This window comes from Xyrauchen texanus, chromosome 7 (genome assembly GCF_025860055.1).
Source record: "Xyrauchen texanus isolate HMW12.3.18 chromosome 7, RBS_HiC_50CHRs, whole genome shotgun sequence".
Classification (NCBI taxonomy): Eukaryota; Metazoa; Chordata; class Actinopteri; order Cypriniformes; family Catostomidae; genus Xyrauchen; species Xyrauchen texanus.
The window spans coordinates 25089743-25107253 of record NC_068282.1 but is presented as its reverse complement, the minus strand read 5'-3'; the positions used below and the strand labels follow the sequence as shown (position 1 = coordinate 25107253).

Below are 17511 nucleotides of genomic sequence, written 5' to 3'. Positions count from 1 at the left end.
CTCACTGAACAGAGAATTAAGAATTTCTTTCCCATATACCAAGTGCACTGAAACATCTCTGATTTCCTACATTTAGTACCTAAAAATTTTGACAATCTACAGTATGACCAGATTTATATAACACCAGTCTGGTTGAGAACTTAACGAAGGTGAAATGCTCACTGAACAGAGAATTAAGAATTTCTTTCCACGGGCAGAATCAGAACTAATATACCAGCTAATGGAATCTGATGAGCTACCGAAAACAAGAAAATAATTAAACTGTAACTCAGGATGGGATTTGAACAGGGAAAGGTGACATAAATAGATCTGTTGAAAAATCGAATGTGCCTGATTTGATGAAGAAGACTTAATTTCTGATTATTAACTGTTAACTGGCTGACAAAAAGGTGGATTTATTGATGTTATTACTATCACAATGCACACATTCAAGTGTAAATTGGTAAATAGCATTTAGAAGTGTTTAAGTCAGATGCATATGCTGTATGTCTGAAGCAATATTATATAAAGATATAGCAAACTTGCCTGGCAACCATTTCTTGATGAAGTACAGCTGCACATCACCATTAATACTCTATAATAAAAGGTCAAATTTGGTATAATTCAAAATGTTGAGGGCAGTGTCTTAACCCACTGATCCTAACAATGCACTTAGTCTAATATGCTGATTGTCTCTTTGCTGCTTGAAGTTGCCAGGCTATCAGCATTCAGATTAGAAACTGAAATATTCTATAAGGAGATGTCCAGAAGCTTTAACAGGTTCTCAGTTTCATAATCTATATGAACATCAGTCTATCTTCTCTTTTAGACTATACATGCAATGCCATATGATTGGTCTTTTACCGCTCGATAACTCCAGGTAACGAGCTGTCTAAAAGAGAAGTCACAGTCTGCTAATCTTCCAGCTGCAACACTCTGTTTTAATGAGCTTTACCTAATTTCCTGCCTTTTTTATGTGCTCGCCCATTTAGCCACTGTGAGCCCTTTTATCACACTCTATTTCCTGTTCAGCTCCATTTCCAGACAACATTAGAGCTAAATCTGGTATCATTTATTCTTGGAAGAGAGAGGTTTAATGATAAAGGATAATTTGGTCATTTTGTCTATGATAAGTGGCCTAAATTGATGTAATAAGTTGTGTGTTAAAGATACATATGAGAGAAACTTAGAATTGTTAGTTTGCCTTAGACCTGACACCTGGACTTTTATTAATAGTTTTGCTTCTAACAGTCACAATAATGGACTCACACTGGCCATGAGCTGAAGAGAGAGCTGGGAGCTTTTATTCATTTGATTCCGCTGTAGAATTCCCATTTACAGCATGAATAGTCTTTATATACCATTCACTCCATTGGGGTGAGGAGCAAAAAAGGTACGTGTGATGAAGAGCACTAGGTGCAAACAACTGGATGATTTGTTCTTAAAACATACATATTAGAGATTATTTTTTAATTCTGAAAGCTAGTCATATTAGTCAATATTTATATTTATAACAGATGTATGTTACATTTAATAATAATTTATGTATAATCCCTCCAGATAATTGCTAGATCTCAAATCAGTGCAAAATGAAATATTCCTAATGTAAAATTGTCTTAAACCTTGCCTGCTATTTTAAAATGCCAGAGAGCAATGACATTTTTTATTTTATATATTAAAGAGATTATCAAATTGTACTATGAGTTGCAAAATATTGCTGTTCATCAGAAAATGGTAATGTGATCTTTGTCTACTTTTATGTTTTTTTTTTTTTTTTTAGAAGTGATTTAAACAGTTGGAGTCCTGACATCATAAAACAGCATTACATGTGGAATGCTGGCTACAGTGCTGTCTTTTATGTAATGGCCTGACCGCACTGAGCTGCAGCTGTAACACAGAGACAACTGTCAGTTCAAAGAATTAGAAGATACAACTTTAAAGAGAAACATGTTGTATTCATGTACAAAAGAGAGAGCTTCACCAGAGAGCTTTGCTTAAAAATAGATCAGTTATACAGCATAAATTAATAATAAAACATGGCCTACTCGTTGTTTTGTTAGTAAGAGAGCTCAGCTGATGGGGTGAGAAGAGGATTTATGCCCCTCCAATGACTTTTCACATGGTCTACTGCAAAAAAACAATGAATGTAAACTTAAATGGACAGGGAATGAAATCCACGAAACTATATTTCAAGTTGCCAAGTGAAGTAGCATTTTATGTAATATATTGTATGGTGCTTTGACCACTGCAGAGACATAAGATTTACTGTTAATATAAGGCTGTCTCCTTCCAGTTTCTCATCCTTTCACTCTTGTTTGTGATATCTCTGAAATAGCAGAGCTGTATTTGTTGAAGGATGATAAAACATTTCTGTTGTCTGTGTAATTTAAATTGTAGAATCATGCCACACTGCTACTATTGAGAGTTTATGAGGTAATGGTGTGTAAAAATGAAAGAGGTGATGAAGTGTCTGTGAAAGATTTATGCTTCCAATTTCTTTGCTTCCAAATTTCCACTACTTAATTACTTAGTTTCTGATTAAATGTTAAGCATAAACTATTATTATTTATGAGTATATGGGTAAAATAATTTATTTCTGATGTAGAAATGCATACAATGGGAGGAATAGGAAGGGGCAATTATCGTAATACAAGCCTTGATTAGCTCTGAAAAAGAGTATATTATTTATTCTGCTTGTAGCATAGCACCGCCCAATGGCAATAGTGTGTCATTACAGGTCATCTTTGCATATAAGACAAGTAGAATATATTTAAAAACATTCAAAAGACAATTGTGTCTGTTTAATAATAAAACATACAAAAATTGCAAAATATAAACTCTATAAATTATAAATTGAATGTATTAAATAACAGAAAATCGTTCAAATTACTCTTAAAGGGATAGTTCACCCAAAATGAACATTCTCTCATCATTTACTCACCCTCATGCCGTCCCAGATGTGTATGACTTTCTTTTGATGAACACAAACAGTGGCCTAAACATTGAACCTCAAAAAATGCATATAAAGGCAGCATGAACTCAAGTGGTTAAATTCATGTCTTCAGAAGCATGGGTCCTTTTTTCATTATCAAGTCCTTTTTTGCAAAAAATTCTTCTCCCTGCCCAGTAGATGGTGATATACACAAAGAATAAGAATCTCTAAAAACAAAAGAAGAAGAATGTGAAAGTGGAGATTTATTGTAAGAAAAAGGACTTAAATATGACCCACATCTATCACATCACTTCTGAAGATAAGTTTATGGATTTTACCTTTATGCTGTCTTTATGTGCTTTTTGGAGCTTTAAAGTTTTGGTTTCAATTCACTTTCCTACATGGACCTACAGAGCTGAAATTTCTTTCTTCTGTTCTGCAGAAGAAAAAAAGTCAAACACGTCTGGGATGGCATGAGAGTGTGTAAATGATGAGAGAATTTAAATTTTTGGGTGAAATATCTCTTTAACTAAAATAGTGTGCTTGTATTGTGGAGCAGAGCATAGTAGCAGCTTCATTTTATTTTTATTCTTCTCATCATTTTAAAGTAGAGCATTTTGAGATGTGTTTATAAATTACATTCATGGGAAAGCTATCCTCAATATAGATCACATACAATCACAAATATAAGCTATGTTTCACCATTTTTGTATGAACTAGGCCTAGTCTACTCATAGCCTAATTTACATGTTTGGTAAAAGCCTATTTTAATATATAATTTTTTTTTATTGGCCCTATGCAGGCTCTGTGAAGAAGACATAACTGTTTCGTGGTTTACATAATGAGAGCCTTATTTTTCCACAAGAAAAAAAAGAATGTAGATACAACTTTTTGTCTCTCCTGCGCTTCCGTTCTCTTGCCTACGAAGGACGTTTGAGGGGTTGCCATCGGTGACGCGTCCTTACGCAACTGTATCCCCGCCCTAGTCATTGTTTCTCTACTGTGATTGGTGCATTTAATCCAGGCCTACGGAGACTCGCAAAATGATTGGGTGAATCAACTTTCCATCTCCCACAAAAACCTATTTACAGTAGGTTGTGAGCGGATCAAGTGTGTCCCTTCAGACTAAAGCTGGATCTCTAACTAAAAGCTTTATCGGGCTGGATTTTGTGTAATTAACGCACTATTTTGTCCAATATTTTTGATTATTCGTCGCCTTAAGTCGTCTTTTTTCATCTGCTGAAGATTCGGGGGGAAAGATGTCTTCGGACGAAGACAGAGCGAAGGAGATTCTGAAGGGGTTTAAACTGTATCCTTAAGTGATGCTGGGACAGATTAGCCTGCTAGCTCAAAACTCAAACTCATATAACTTCATATCGTAACTAGCTTTTACATTAATATTCGGGTCTATATTAGGCAGTGGATTTAACCGTTATGAAGTCCGGATGCTAATACACAAGAGATTGGTTAAACAGGACAGAGGGAGGTGAAACTGTTACATTTGTATCTGTGATATTATATTATGCTTTCTTAGTTATGATTTTGTAATACTTGCCTGATATCAGTTTCAACCAACCATCTATGAACCCAAATGGCTTTTATATTTATTTTAAAGGCTATTTACGGTATTTGCATCCTTGGTGTCAGGCTGCATCTAATTGCAAATTTCGGGTGTATCTTGTTTTAAAACTTAAACATCCACAGAAGTGTTTAAATTGTTTGTGAGCAATTGACTTGCTATGAAATGTTTGAACAGGCATATCTGTGTAATGTCTTATACTGCCCTAATCCAGATTACTTACTCCGTTATTCCATAATTTATAGATATACAGTAGATGTGCTTTTTTTTTTTTTTTACTCGTGTGCATACTTTTTTTATTTTTTTATATTGTTGAGTAACTGGCATATAAATAATAACTTACTGGCACAGTTACGTATTAAGCAGTTAAACAGTGAAAGTAATTTCAAAGCAATCTGATTGTGTTTATTTAATTATGGACATTTCTTTAAAAATGTCCTAGTTAAGTTTTACTTAGAATGTCAGTTAGAGCATGTCAGTATAAGTATCTATCTGTAGTGTGCCATAGTTGTTTTAAAGCTAAAAGTTCTGTTCATTTTCACATGGGCCTCAGAAAACCTTGACACCGTGACATGCACCTGATTCTTGGGATCAGGTGCATTAGCTAGGTGAAATCTCCTCACACAGTTTGTGTCTGTCATCAGGATTGCATAACATTGGCTTGTGTTTCTATAATAGGCTCTGTAAATGTGATGACAATAATCACAATAGCACCCCACATGAAAGAGTGTTTCATGTGGGGTGAAAGTGGTTTGGAAAATGGACCATTCTGAAACACTGGGTCTGATCTTGGTGTACCCTGTTCTAATATTTTTTCAAGAAGACATATGTTTACCCTCTGTGACCTATTCTGGAAAAGCAAGCCTGCGACTTACGGTAATTCTTAAATCCTTGATTTGAAAGGACAGGGATTTGCTGCCTTATGCTCCTCACATCCCAAACTGTATGGGGCAAAGCTTTGGAAAATGATAAGAAAGGGATAATGTCAGTTATCCAGTTATTATCGCAAAATAAACCCTAACAGGGTGATATTTTTGCGATAACCAGCTGACTACATTTTCCCACTTATTACACGTCTACTATCCAATTAAATAAATGAACAGAATTGCGTTGAAATTAGAGGTCTACCGAGATTGTATTTTGGAAAAGATGGTGGAAAAGGCCAATAAGCGATTATTCGGCCGATATTTTTTAAAATAAATTCATAGAATGTTAATAATTATTTTAGTTGGCAGAGTCCAAGATGAATAAAATCCCAGATGTAGTTTATTTTTCAATCAAAATCAACCAATAATATTCGGGGTGCGGACTGGTTGCATAATATGGGGCTTTTATCTCTAAACAAGCCTGAAACACACCAGGGACTGTTATTTTGAAGTGATGTAGACTTAGCTCTGTTACAATGCTCTCCATTTAATATTTAACAAATTAAGCTTTTTATAGCCCATATATTATTATTATTCACAACATGAAGTTAGAGACACTATGTATGTGCTGATGAGAGGCGTTTCTATATAGTCGCATTTTTCTTTGCATGCCCTTGCTTCAATTAAAAAAGATATATTTTCAGAGGAACACGAAGGAATAAAATCAGCATTGAGTAATCAGTAAAGATAATATATCTGTCTACCTGTAGCTGAAATTGTAATTATGTGAGAAAGAAGTAGCCGAACAACTGAATTGCACCTCCGGTTTGCGTCAGAGTTCTGCTGGTGTTTATTTTGTAAAAAAAAATAATGACGGTCTGACTGCTCATTATCCAGCTTATTACACGTCTACTTGCCAAATAAATGAATAAATGGACATTTAACATTGATTTGAGTTTAAGTAATTTTGTTTGCTTACTTGTAGAGATTGTACAGTGATCCGAGAAGTAGGAAATATAACTCGCAATACTCAGATGATTGGCCTGATATGGCTTAGGGTGCTTTCACACTTGGTTCGATTGCTTGGACCGAACCCAAGTTCGTTTCGTCCCCCTCCCGCTTCCCGTGGCCTGATTATGCCATCAATGCACGTACAAGCAGCTGCTGTTTACCACTGTAACTAGGTAACAACTCGAGATGACGTCACTGTGTTAAGTGAAGTATTAAAGTTTATCTCTTTAGAATACCACGAAAACTCGCCATTCATCATGTGATGAATATTAGCGTTTGTCTGCCGTGAGCCCGCGGATGGATTAGGTGAAGAATTTTAGCTGCTCTCTGAAGGCAGTGTATTTGGACACAAGCAGGTATGAGAAATGCATTATACCATAATAATTGTGATCTCGAGCCTGGAAAGACACAAATTATACATCATCACAAGCGGTTCACTTCCACGATTTGGTACGATTGCGTTCATATTAGCAGTGAGCCATACCCCAGACCACCTTTTCAAGCGGACTCCGGTGCAGTTCCCGAGTTCGGAAAACAGCGCTCAAGTTATCCAAACAAACCAAACTTTGACATCATTTGACACTGGGTGCACACCAAAAGTGCTAGTGCTAAAGCACCCTTAATTCCCAGATGTGCGGTTGTTTATTCAGAGATATCAGACCACTAGATAATAAGAATGGAGTATTCCAGAGACCCGTGTAACAATGGACAAAAACTCATGTCAAATCTATAAGGGAAAGACTTGGCTTTGAGTTTATGGATAAGAAATTAAGACATTCTTTATGCAGATTGTTGAAAATTGTAAACTAAGAGGAACTTGGTAAATATTGCTGTTGTTCCCAGTTGGACGTGGGCCTTTTGTTTTCAAACATTTGTCATCAGTGCATGCAGTTCATGCTCCCGATACCTAGTTTTTTAAATTGACACAACGTTTCAAAATGTTATGCTTTATACCATCAGCTTACCGTGAAATTACATGAACAGGCTGTATTGCAGCAGAGTATAGTTATGTAACATAGACCGATTTTCAAAGACTGTCCCAAAGTTTCCTGCTATTTTATCTCTTGGCCTCATCATATCTGCCTTGCGTGGTTTTTACCCCAGTGTGCTCCAGGTGTGACTACGGTGTGCAAAGCACCATCCCCTTGAGTGGCTACAAAATACAATGACATGAAACTTAAGTAAACACAGAGTGTTTTTCCAGAATCTGTGTAAGAAGCAAAATATTTTGTTAGTTCATTTACTGTTTGACTTATTATGCTGCAGTGAAAGCTATCCATGCAGTGGCCATTTTAAAAAAAGGAATAAACAGTGCACATAGAATTCTGAGGGAGTGTGGATTTTGTGTCTATTGCTTTTAACATGAACATGGTCCTGTGCCCCATTTTTATTTTTTTTGGTAAAGAGTCAGCATGAAGGCTAATCCTCTTTTAAGGGAGATCCACAACTACAATTTTATAATAGAGCAGCAAAAATTTATTTGTTTTAATGCACTGATCCCTAATGCTTTTGACACCTTCACCATAGCTCTTTTGAACCAATAACAACAGACTGTAAATGGCAACAATGGATGATATTTTCATAATGATTGTGGCTTCCATGAAAGCAGTGGCGCCACAGGGACTAATTACCTCGACTTTGACTGTGTTTGTGAGTAAAAGTGCCTCTCCACTGCAACTCTCTACAATTTTCATTGATGTGTTCAGCAGGTGTGATCCTACAGACACCAGATCCTATCTGTCACCACTAATCTTAAATGCAGTCGCCTAGTCCTTCAGTTACTGAGCCTAGCACTTAAATCAATAGTTACTCTTTTAAAGCATCCTAATTTGTCTAAAATTAAGTTGCATCACAATGAATAGTCGGGACATAAATAACGTGAAAAAATACTATTACAACTATTAATCTTCCTAAACTAAAGATTTCTCATCAAAAAATCCTTCACATGCAGCAATGACAGCTTTACAGATCCTTGGCATTCTAGCTGTAGGTTTGTCCAGATAATGACATTTCACCCCACGCTTCCTGTAACACTTGCTATAGATTTTCTTGTCGGGCACTTCTCACACACCTTATGTCTAGCTGATCCCTCAAAAGCTCAATGTGTGTAAGATCCATAACACTCTTTTCCAATTATCTGTTGCCCAATGTCTGTGTTTCTTCGCCCACTCTAACATTTTCTGTTTTAAAAGTGTCTTTTTCTTTGCAATTCTTCCCATAAGGCCTACACCGCCAAGTCTTCTCTTTACTGTTGTACTTGACACTGGTGTTGAGTGGGTAGAATTCAATGAAGCTGTCAGCTGAGGACATGTGAGGCGTCTATTTCTCTAACTAGAGATTCAGATGTACTTATCCTCTTGTTTAGTTGTAAATCTGGCCTTCCACATCTCTTTCTGTCCTTGTTAGAGCCAGTTGTCCTTTTCTTTGAAGGCTAGTGAACGCCTTTGTATAAAATCGTATTTTGGTAATTTCAAGCATTGTATAGCCTTCATTCCTCAAAACAATGATTGACTGATGAGTTGGAAAGCTGTTTCTTTTTTGCCATTTTTTTAATCTAATATTGACCTTAAGACATGCCAGTCTATTGCATACTGTTGCAACTCAAAAAGTAACACAAAGACAATGTTAAGCTTCATTTAATGAACCAAATAGCTTTCAGCAGTGATATAATGCAAGTGATTTTCTTGTACCAAATTAGGAATTTAGCATTACTCAAGGATAAGGTGTTTGAGCGATGGCTGCTGGAAATGGGGCCTGTCTAGATTTGATCAAAAATGACTTTTTTCATGGTGCTGTTTTTTACATCAGTTATATACTTTGTGATCAGTTGCATGTCATTTCGGTGAATGAAAGTACAGATTTCCTTCCGAAACTGTAAAATCTGTACATTATTCCAAACTTTTGTCTGCCACTGTATGAATTTACCTCAACAAACTTATTTAAAAACAACATCGCGTGTAGCATAAACGGAGGCTTCAGTCGTTTAAGAGAAAAAACGTTTGTCCTCCTCCATTGTATAAATTAGACGTCAAGGAAAATACAGTGCTGTAAAAAATTATTTGCCCCCATCCTTATTTCTTGCTTTTGTGACTATCTCATACTAAATTGTTTCAAAAATTCAAACAAAATCTAACATAAAACAAAGGCAATCTGAGTAAACACAAAATACAGTTTTTAAATGATAATGTTATTTATTGAAGCAAAAAAGTTATCCAATAGCAACTGGGCCTGTGTGAAAAAGTATTTGCCCCCTTAGTTACTAAATACCCAAATCTATGTAACTGCATTCATAATGGGGTTCAGATGGACTAGACTGATTATTTCCAGCCCTGTTCAATCAGATCAACATCTAAATAGAATTTTTCAGCAGCATGAAATTGGCTAAAAGGTCTCACACTATGCCAAGGTCGAAATAAATTCCAGAAATGATGAGGAAAAAGGTGATTGAAATACATAAATCTGGGAAGGGTTACAAAACTATTTCAAAGGCTCTGGGATTTGAAAAAAACCACAGTGAGAGCCATTATCCCCAAATGGAAAAAACATGGCACAGTAGTGAACTTCCCAGAAGTGGTCGACCTTCCAAAATTCCTCCAAGAGTGCACAACGACTCATCCAGGAAGTCACAAAAAAGCCAAGGAAACATCCAAGGAACTGCAGGCCTGTCCCATCAATAAAGGTCATTGTTCATGACTCCACTATCAAAAAGTAATTGGCCAAAATGCCATCCATGGAAGAGTGGTGAGGCAAAAACCACTGCTAACCCAGAACATTAAAGCTCGTCTGAGTTTTGCAAAAACACACCTTGATGATCCTCAAAACATTTAGGAGAATGTTCTGTGGACTGATGAGTCGAAAGTGGAACTGTTTGGAAGACAGGGGTCCCATTTCATCTGGGGTAAATCAAACACAGAATTCCACAAAAAGAACATCATACCAACGGTCAAGCATGGTGGAGGTAGAGTGACTTCCAATAATTGAGGAAAACATAAATTCTGCTCTCTACCAGAGAGCATCTGGTCATAAATCAGTGAGTTGAAGCTCAAGCACAACTGGATTATGCAGCAAGACAATGATCCAATGCATAGGAGTAAGTCCACCTCTGAATGGCACAAAAGAAGCTAAATTATATCTTTGGATGGCTTACTCAAAAGTCCTGACTTGCACCCAATTGAGATGCTGTGGCAGGACCATGAAGGGCAATTCATGCTTGAAAACCCTCCAATGTGGCTGAACTAAAGCAGTTCTGCAAAGAAGAGTGCGCCAAAATTCCACCACAGCATTGTGATTTACTGATCTCCAGTTATCGGAAGCATTTGGTTGTTGTTGTTGTTGTCGCTGCTAAAGGTGGCACAACCAGCTATTAAGATTAAGGGGCAGTTCACATGGGTGTTATTGGTGTTGTTAACCAATAATTTTTTTTTTTCAATTTAGGATGAAAGGGGGGCTCTGGTCTGGATTGAGGATTAATACTTTTTGTGTTTCATTTTAAGTATATTTATGCCACAAAATAGGTCTACTGTGTATATACAATCTAATCTCCATATAAATTATATTTAAACGAATTATTATCAAAGACAAATACATTAATGTGTTACCAAGATTATACACATATTCCATTCCAGCAGGTAGAACTAAAGGATTTGCAACTGGTAAGGAGCATTAATGTGTTGTTATTAATGCTTGAGAGATAGATTAGGATTAGTGATACATATAGCACACTTGTGCTGTCCTTACTGAGGTCTCAGGGGGTTGGTAACTAGGGCCTGTGCTATGCACTTGTAATGGCTCATGTAGCCTCATGTGAGTGTGCTCTAGCAGCCTGAAAGGCTCATACAGGTGGTCTGAAGATGAAGAGGTCAGATGTCAGAGTACAGTGCATTGTCACAAACCATTGCACAGCCCACAAATCAGGCTGTTTTTAGACCTCAAGTGTGGCCTTTTTCAGTTAGCTCTTAACATTCTTGTATCCATTTCTATTGCATTTACCTGACTTTTTTTCTGTAAATTTTTTCATTATTGCTCCTGAATATAGAGGACATAAAGCCTAATGAGCTAAATACTAAACTCTAATTCTATTGATCTAATTGAGTTTTAGGTATGGACTTTTAAAAGAAATATTCAGGGTTCAATACAAGTTAAGCTCAATTGACAGCATTTGTGGCATTTGATTACAACTTACAATGGAAGTGAATGAGGGCCAATCTGTAAACATTAAAATACTCATTATTTCAAAAGCATAGCCACAAGATGTAAACTATGCATGTTAGTATGATTGTAGTTTGATAAAATTACTTACTAACCTTTTCTGTGACAAGTTTTAGCCAATATTACAACTTCATTGCCATGATGATCTCATTTCAACAAACCCTAAAACGACTGTAAAAACGACGATTTAAACAACATTACAGCTCAAACAATACATGCGTTTTAACTGAAAAATTAATATAAGCGCTTTTATAAAATTATAAGCTTCACATTTCTGCCTTTTAACCCTACAAGAATTGGCCCCATTCACTTCCATTGTATGTGTCTCACTGTAAACTTGATTTTTGCTTTTTGTTTTGGTGGTAATCCACATTATGCAACACATGCTGTCCATTGATGCTTAACTTGTATTAAACCCAGAATTTTCCTTTAAGTCATATGTCCCACTGAGATATATGTGAGATACACCCCATTAACTTTTCCTGTTTTCTACAACGATGGCCCTGAAATCAGTAAACTTTTTTGTTGTCATTCTGTTCAGTATATCTTAACTTGTCTTTAGAAACTGGATGAATCTTCGAGATGCTGAGACAGGGAAGGTTCTCTGGCAGGGAACTGAAGACCTCTCCCTTCCTGGAGTAGAACATGAAGGTTTGTTTCTCAGCATTACCTTGCATCAATGATTTAAAACATTGACTGGATGAGCTAATACAGTTCTTCTCTAATGTCCACTACTTAACTGCCCTTTGCAGTGATGTCAGTGTGATGTCAGTGAGGTCAAGGCTGGATCGCTTTCACATATGTTCGTGCAATGTGCCATGTCTGGTTACTAACAGCTTAATGTTTTTTGTGAATTTTCAGCACGGGTTCCTAAGAAGATCCTGAAAAGTAAAGCTGTCTCCAGAGAGCTGAATTTCTCTTCAGTAGAAAAACTGGAAAAATTCCGACTGGAGCAAAAAGTTTACTTTAAAGGCCAGTGCCTAGAAGGTTGTTCTGGTTCTTTTTATACACATTACTGTATACAATAATGATAAGAAATACAAATGATAATAGTAAAGAATAAGAGGTCCCGTTTTAAAGATTTTTTTAATGGAAAGATCTTCAAAAAAGACAAGCTTTTTCTTTAGTAAGGAGCTACAAAAAATGCCATTATTCCAGAAATACTGTTTACATTATTCCAGGATATCCATTATTTAAAATGAAGGGGTTGACATTGTTCCCCTCTATACAAAAAAGGTTAATTACACCATTAGGCTACCTGTATTGCATTCAGTACATTTTGAAGAAATCAACACTACAATTATCTCATCATTTACACACTCTCATGCTGTCCTAGATGTTTATGACTGGCTTTCTTCAGCAGAACACAAAAGTATATATGGCCATCATAAAAGTAATCCATATGACTCCAGTGGATTAATTAATGTCTTCTGAATTGAAACACTAGGTGTGTGTAAGAAATAGATTTATATTTAAAAATAAATAATTGTATTAAAAAGATATGCTTCCTAGTTGACAATGGTTCAAACTGCCTCTCGCGTGACGTAAGTGTATAAGCCTCCTTGCATAGCTATTCATACGTACAGTAGATATTTTATTAGCAGCTGTTCCTATAGACCGCAATACTGTTTTCACACAAAAGCAGTTTATGCAGTGCTCTGAGCAAGGAGCTCAATCTGAGGCATCTTCTCCATTCACTGACATTCATCCTGACTCCAACTGCTCATTGTTTTTCACTGCTATTATAATAACAGCTGTTAAAATTGCTTACATTTCCTAATGCTAGGTTTTACTTGTCAGTAAATTCATTTCCATTTTCCAATAAAAAGAAATGTGAAAATATTTGTCCTTTTGCATTTTGACTAATACGAATATGTACATAACCACTACTGTTTTCAGACAGGGTAAACAAAATATCTTGGGGAAAATAAATTGAAGAGATTTTGTCAAAGCTTGTTTGTGAAAGAGTTTTCCTCTTGTTAGTTTACTGCGTTTGAAGTGCTTAAGGCCCTTTCACAACAAGAAGTGACTATTCGCAGCAAGAAGTGCTTACACACACACTTTTGTCTTTTTTCAGAGTGGTTCTTTGAGTTTGGCTTTGTGATTCCTAATTCTACAAATACATGGCAGTCTTTGATAGAAGCAGCACCAGAGTCACAGATGATGCCTGCAAATGTCTTAACGTAAGAAGTTAACCAATTTCCTCTTTTAATACATTTTATGAATTATACAATGTTTGACGAAATTTCCTCCTCTTGCAGTGGTAATGTTGTTATAGAGACTAAGTTTTTTGATGATGACCTTCATGTCAGCACATCCCGAGTACGACTCTTCTATGTCTGAGGCATGGAATCCTTTAATATTTTTTACTGTCACTCCAGAGAATGCCCCAATCACTACAGGTTTTACTTGCCAGAGGAGACACTCAACATACTGTGTATTTCTGAGGCACTGTGACAACAGCATTAAAAGGAACATTTCAATGAAACCCAATTTCGAGACAAGCGATCACACCTGTTTTATTGCAGATAAAGACTTGTACATAAGAACTATGATTCTCATGACAACCTGGTTGTGTATATTTCTGTTATATATTTTTCTCTTCTCCTTTAAATCCTGCAATGTACACTGCTTCTTTATCTGCTGTTTTTAAATGGGTTTTCTCCCAGTCTGTGAGGTTAATCATGGTCTCATTTTATTTTTTGTTTTTTAGCTATAACTGTAAGATAGGCTGTGTTTAAAATACATGATGTATTTACGGATTAAAATATTGGTATTAATGAGTGCTGTACCTTTCATTTGAGTGTAGTGTGTACTATGTGTTTGTTAGTAGGTGTTATATGGCATCTTTGACTTGACACTTAAAGTACGTGGAATATAAATCCACTTCAGATAAAAAACAGTCAGAAAAGAAAATCTCTGTGTGAAATAGCTGATCTGTATAGCTCTAAATATTTTTATGTAGATGCAAGGTTCTTCAAGTCATGCGATCAATCCCTTAAAGACCCTGTGAAATCAAAATTCATAATTAAAAAGATTTTTCTGCTTTTAGTCCATATCTATTAGCTTTAAGGTCGTCTATATGCTAATGTACTCTTAAAGGTTGACCAATTTCTTTTTTAGAAGATGTAAGCATTTAAAATATGCAGTCTCTCTCTTTCGGCTAAAAAGACTTCCATGGAACATCCGTGACATCAAATACAGGTTGAGAAACTTGTCCAATCAAATGCTTTCTATATCGAGAACGCACCCTCCCGCTACAACTGTTCAGCTCATCTGGCTGTGTTCTAACTTGTGCTGATCATGCCTTCACAGGGCACTTCAAAGAGAGCACAATCCATGCTGGAGAGTCGTGCCAGAACAGAATTTTCAATAAGAACCACATAAAAATTATTCTGATTGACCGTTATCACCTTTCAGCCATCTGAATCTCTCACAGTGGAGTGTAATTGTCTTCAAAGGGAATAGGGCATAGGGATTATCACTTCTCAATGGGAAAAAACAAAGCTGTAGCAGGACATGAATGATGAAAGTTTGGTTTCTGTGGATGTACAGCTTGAGTAAGTGTTCTTTATTCTTTATGTTTAGTGCATTGTGATTCAAAACATAGATATTTTGTCTTTTACTCGCTTGTTTCTCAATTATCGTCATTAGACTTGCACAATAGCTCCAGCCTTGTCGTATGCAAAGTCCATAATGTGTTTTGTGTGTGTGGGCTGGTTATGGATTAATGTTTTCACTTAGATCATTGTTTAGTTCCCTTATGACTTCAGTCCACTTGACATTGCGTTACTAACGCATATGGGGAGTGCCTTCACACACAACCTATTTGAGCCCTCTCTACAATAACGGCAATATTCTAATATTGGCTATGGTGTTTGTGCCCCAACTGTTTTTGGCGCGAAACTGACTGCTCGTTTCGGCGCGAACTGACCACTATAAAACAGGTGCACACACACCATATCCTCAGAATTTCTTCCTTCAAGACAGCGATTACCTCTTGTCTCGAAGCCCTCTACCTTCGCTGTCGATTCACACCAGTCAGTGGACGGAATCTTCACAACAGAGAAGAATCTCCGCTCCCCTGCAGTGCTCCGGCGAACATCACTCCGCCTCGCCGCTTAACGCTTCGCTGGTGAACGGACCTCGGCATCCTTATTCTCAGCAGCGCATCGGCAGGTGTAGAGTATCCTTTTAAGCAAATACTTGTGTTATAAATATAAATTATATGTTATATAAATATAAATCTATATTTATATTTATATATCTAGAAGAGCCACTTACGTGTTCGCGTCTTTTTCAAGATGTTGTTCCGTAAGTGTTCCTTGTGCGAGAGACACATCCCGCCGTCAGACAAGCATGAGAGCTGCGTTTTCTGTCCACGCAGAGTCAGCTCTCATGGAGACAGACTATCCTCACTGTGAGGACATGAGTCTCAAGTCGCTTCGCTCACGAATCGCCCTCGTTCTGAGGGACGATTCAGCCTCTAGCGCCCTCCCACCAGCCTCTTCTGTGATTCCCGAGGGTTCACACGAGGGGGCACGGCGGGGCCGCGAGGTCGAGCAGGATGAACTTGAGGTGGATTTCGTGCTGGCACACACCCCACGAGCCCCTCAATCTCCACGAAGCGCATATTTCCCCATACGCTATGTGCGAGACGAGCTCCGGCCCTCTGAAGGAGCGTGCGGCCTCGTCTCGTTTGGTGGATCTGACGCTGGAGATGATAAGGATGATAATGACGATGTCATGTCTCTCGCTGCATCAGGCGACTGGTCAATGGATGATGCTACTTCCCCTCCCCCCAGCGAGGGCGAGGATCGTGTGCGCACCACTGACAGGGAGATGCTTCGCGTCCTTGCAAGGGCGGTCGAAGAACTCAATCTCGAGTGGTCTCCCCCAGAGGTACCTGGACAGTCTCACCTTGATGAGTTGTTCTTGCAGTCCGGACGCCGTCAAGCGGCCGCGCCCCGCTGAACTGCCCCGTTCCTCTCTGAGGTGCACAGTGAACTATCTAAGTCCTGACAAGCGCCCCTCTCAGCGCGCACGCGCAGTGACTACGTTCTCTCGAACGTGGACCACGGGGAAAAGAACGGCTATGCTCAACTACTCCCAGTGGAGGAGGCGGTAGCAGCACATCTCTGCCCAACAAGTAGCAGGGCATGGAAATCACATCCCATTCATCCTTCTAAGCCGTGTAGGCAGACGTCCACACTGGTGGGGAAAGCCTACTCAGCGGCAGGACAAGCTGGATCAGCACTCCATGCAATGGCAGTGCTTCAGGTATTCCAAGCGAAGCTCCTTAGACAAATGGACTTGCAAGGCTTTGATGCAGAGACTTTTAAAGAGCTTCGGGCTGCTACAGACTTGGCGCTGCACGCCACGAAAGTCACGGCGCAGGCCATCGGGAAGTCCATGGGTAACCTGGTCGTTCTGGAAAGGCATGTATGGCTGACACTCACGGAGATGAGTGACAGAGAGAAGACATCTCTATTGGCTGCCCCAGTGTCTCCAGCCGGCCTCTTTGGAGGCGCAGTGAGTACGTTTGCTGAGCGCTACGTCACAACTCAGCAGCAGTCACAAGCCATAAGGCACTTCGTGCCCAAACGGAGCATAGCGCAGACGGCTCGCCCCTGCTCTGTCTCAAGTCAGCGCCCGGCTAAAAGACCCATGCCCGCTAACTTAGCGTCTGCAACGGCCCCCGCCGAGCCACCAATGAGGCCACGCAAGCCTTGGCCCAAACGGAAGCAGCCGTATCAGCGCCCACCTCGCGCCGACAGGAGAAACTCCCCCGCACAGCGGAAGTGCTCCTGATGGGCGCAATGCTTTGAAGAGGAAAATGGAGCCCGTCGTTCCCTCCGGTGCACCGAAGAAGGCTCAATTGGAGACACAGAACACTGTTCCCTGTTATGCCAACACAGAGACTTACTGCTTCAGCA

General features: G+C 38.4%; 1 protein-coding gene across 1 annotated transcript; it reads left to right on the top strand.

The window, feature by feature from the left end:
- Positions 1–4004: 4004 nt before the first annotated feature.
- pde6d (phosphodiesterase 6D, cGMP-specific, rod, delta) lies at positions 4005–14356 on the top strand. Its single transcript, XM_052130798.1, has 5 exons — positions 4005–4220; positions 12138–12226; positions 12437–12562; positions 13653–13758; positions 13837–14356. The coding sequence occupies exons 1-5, from the start codon at positions 4171–4173 to the stop codon at positions 13916–13918; spliced, it is 453 nt and encodes a 150-aa protein (XP_051986758.1). The 5' UTR covers positions 4005–4170; the 3' UTR covers positions 13919–14356.
- The last annotated feature ends 3155 nt before the right edge of the window (positions 14357–17511 follow it).

Bases quoted from the DNA above. Each gene is read 5' to 3' on its own strand.
- pde6d (XM_052130798.1), top strand. From the start codon at position 4,171: ATGTCTTCGGACGAAGACAGAGCGAAGGAGATTCTGAAGGGGTTTAAA. The intron at 12,227-12,436 runs GTTTGTTTCTCA...GTGAATTTTCAG, and splicing joins TCCTGGAGTAGAACATGAAG to CACGGGTTCCTAAGAAGATC. The intron at 12,563-13,652 runs GTTGTTCTGGTT...GTCTTTTTTCAG, and splicing joins TAAAGGCCAGTGCCTAGAAG to AGTGGTTCTTTGAGTTTGGC.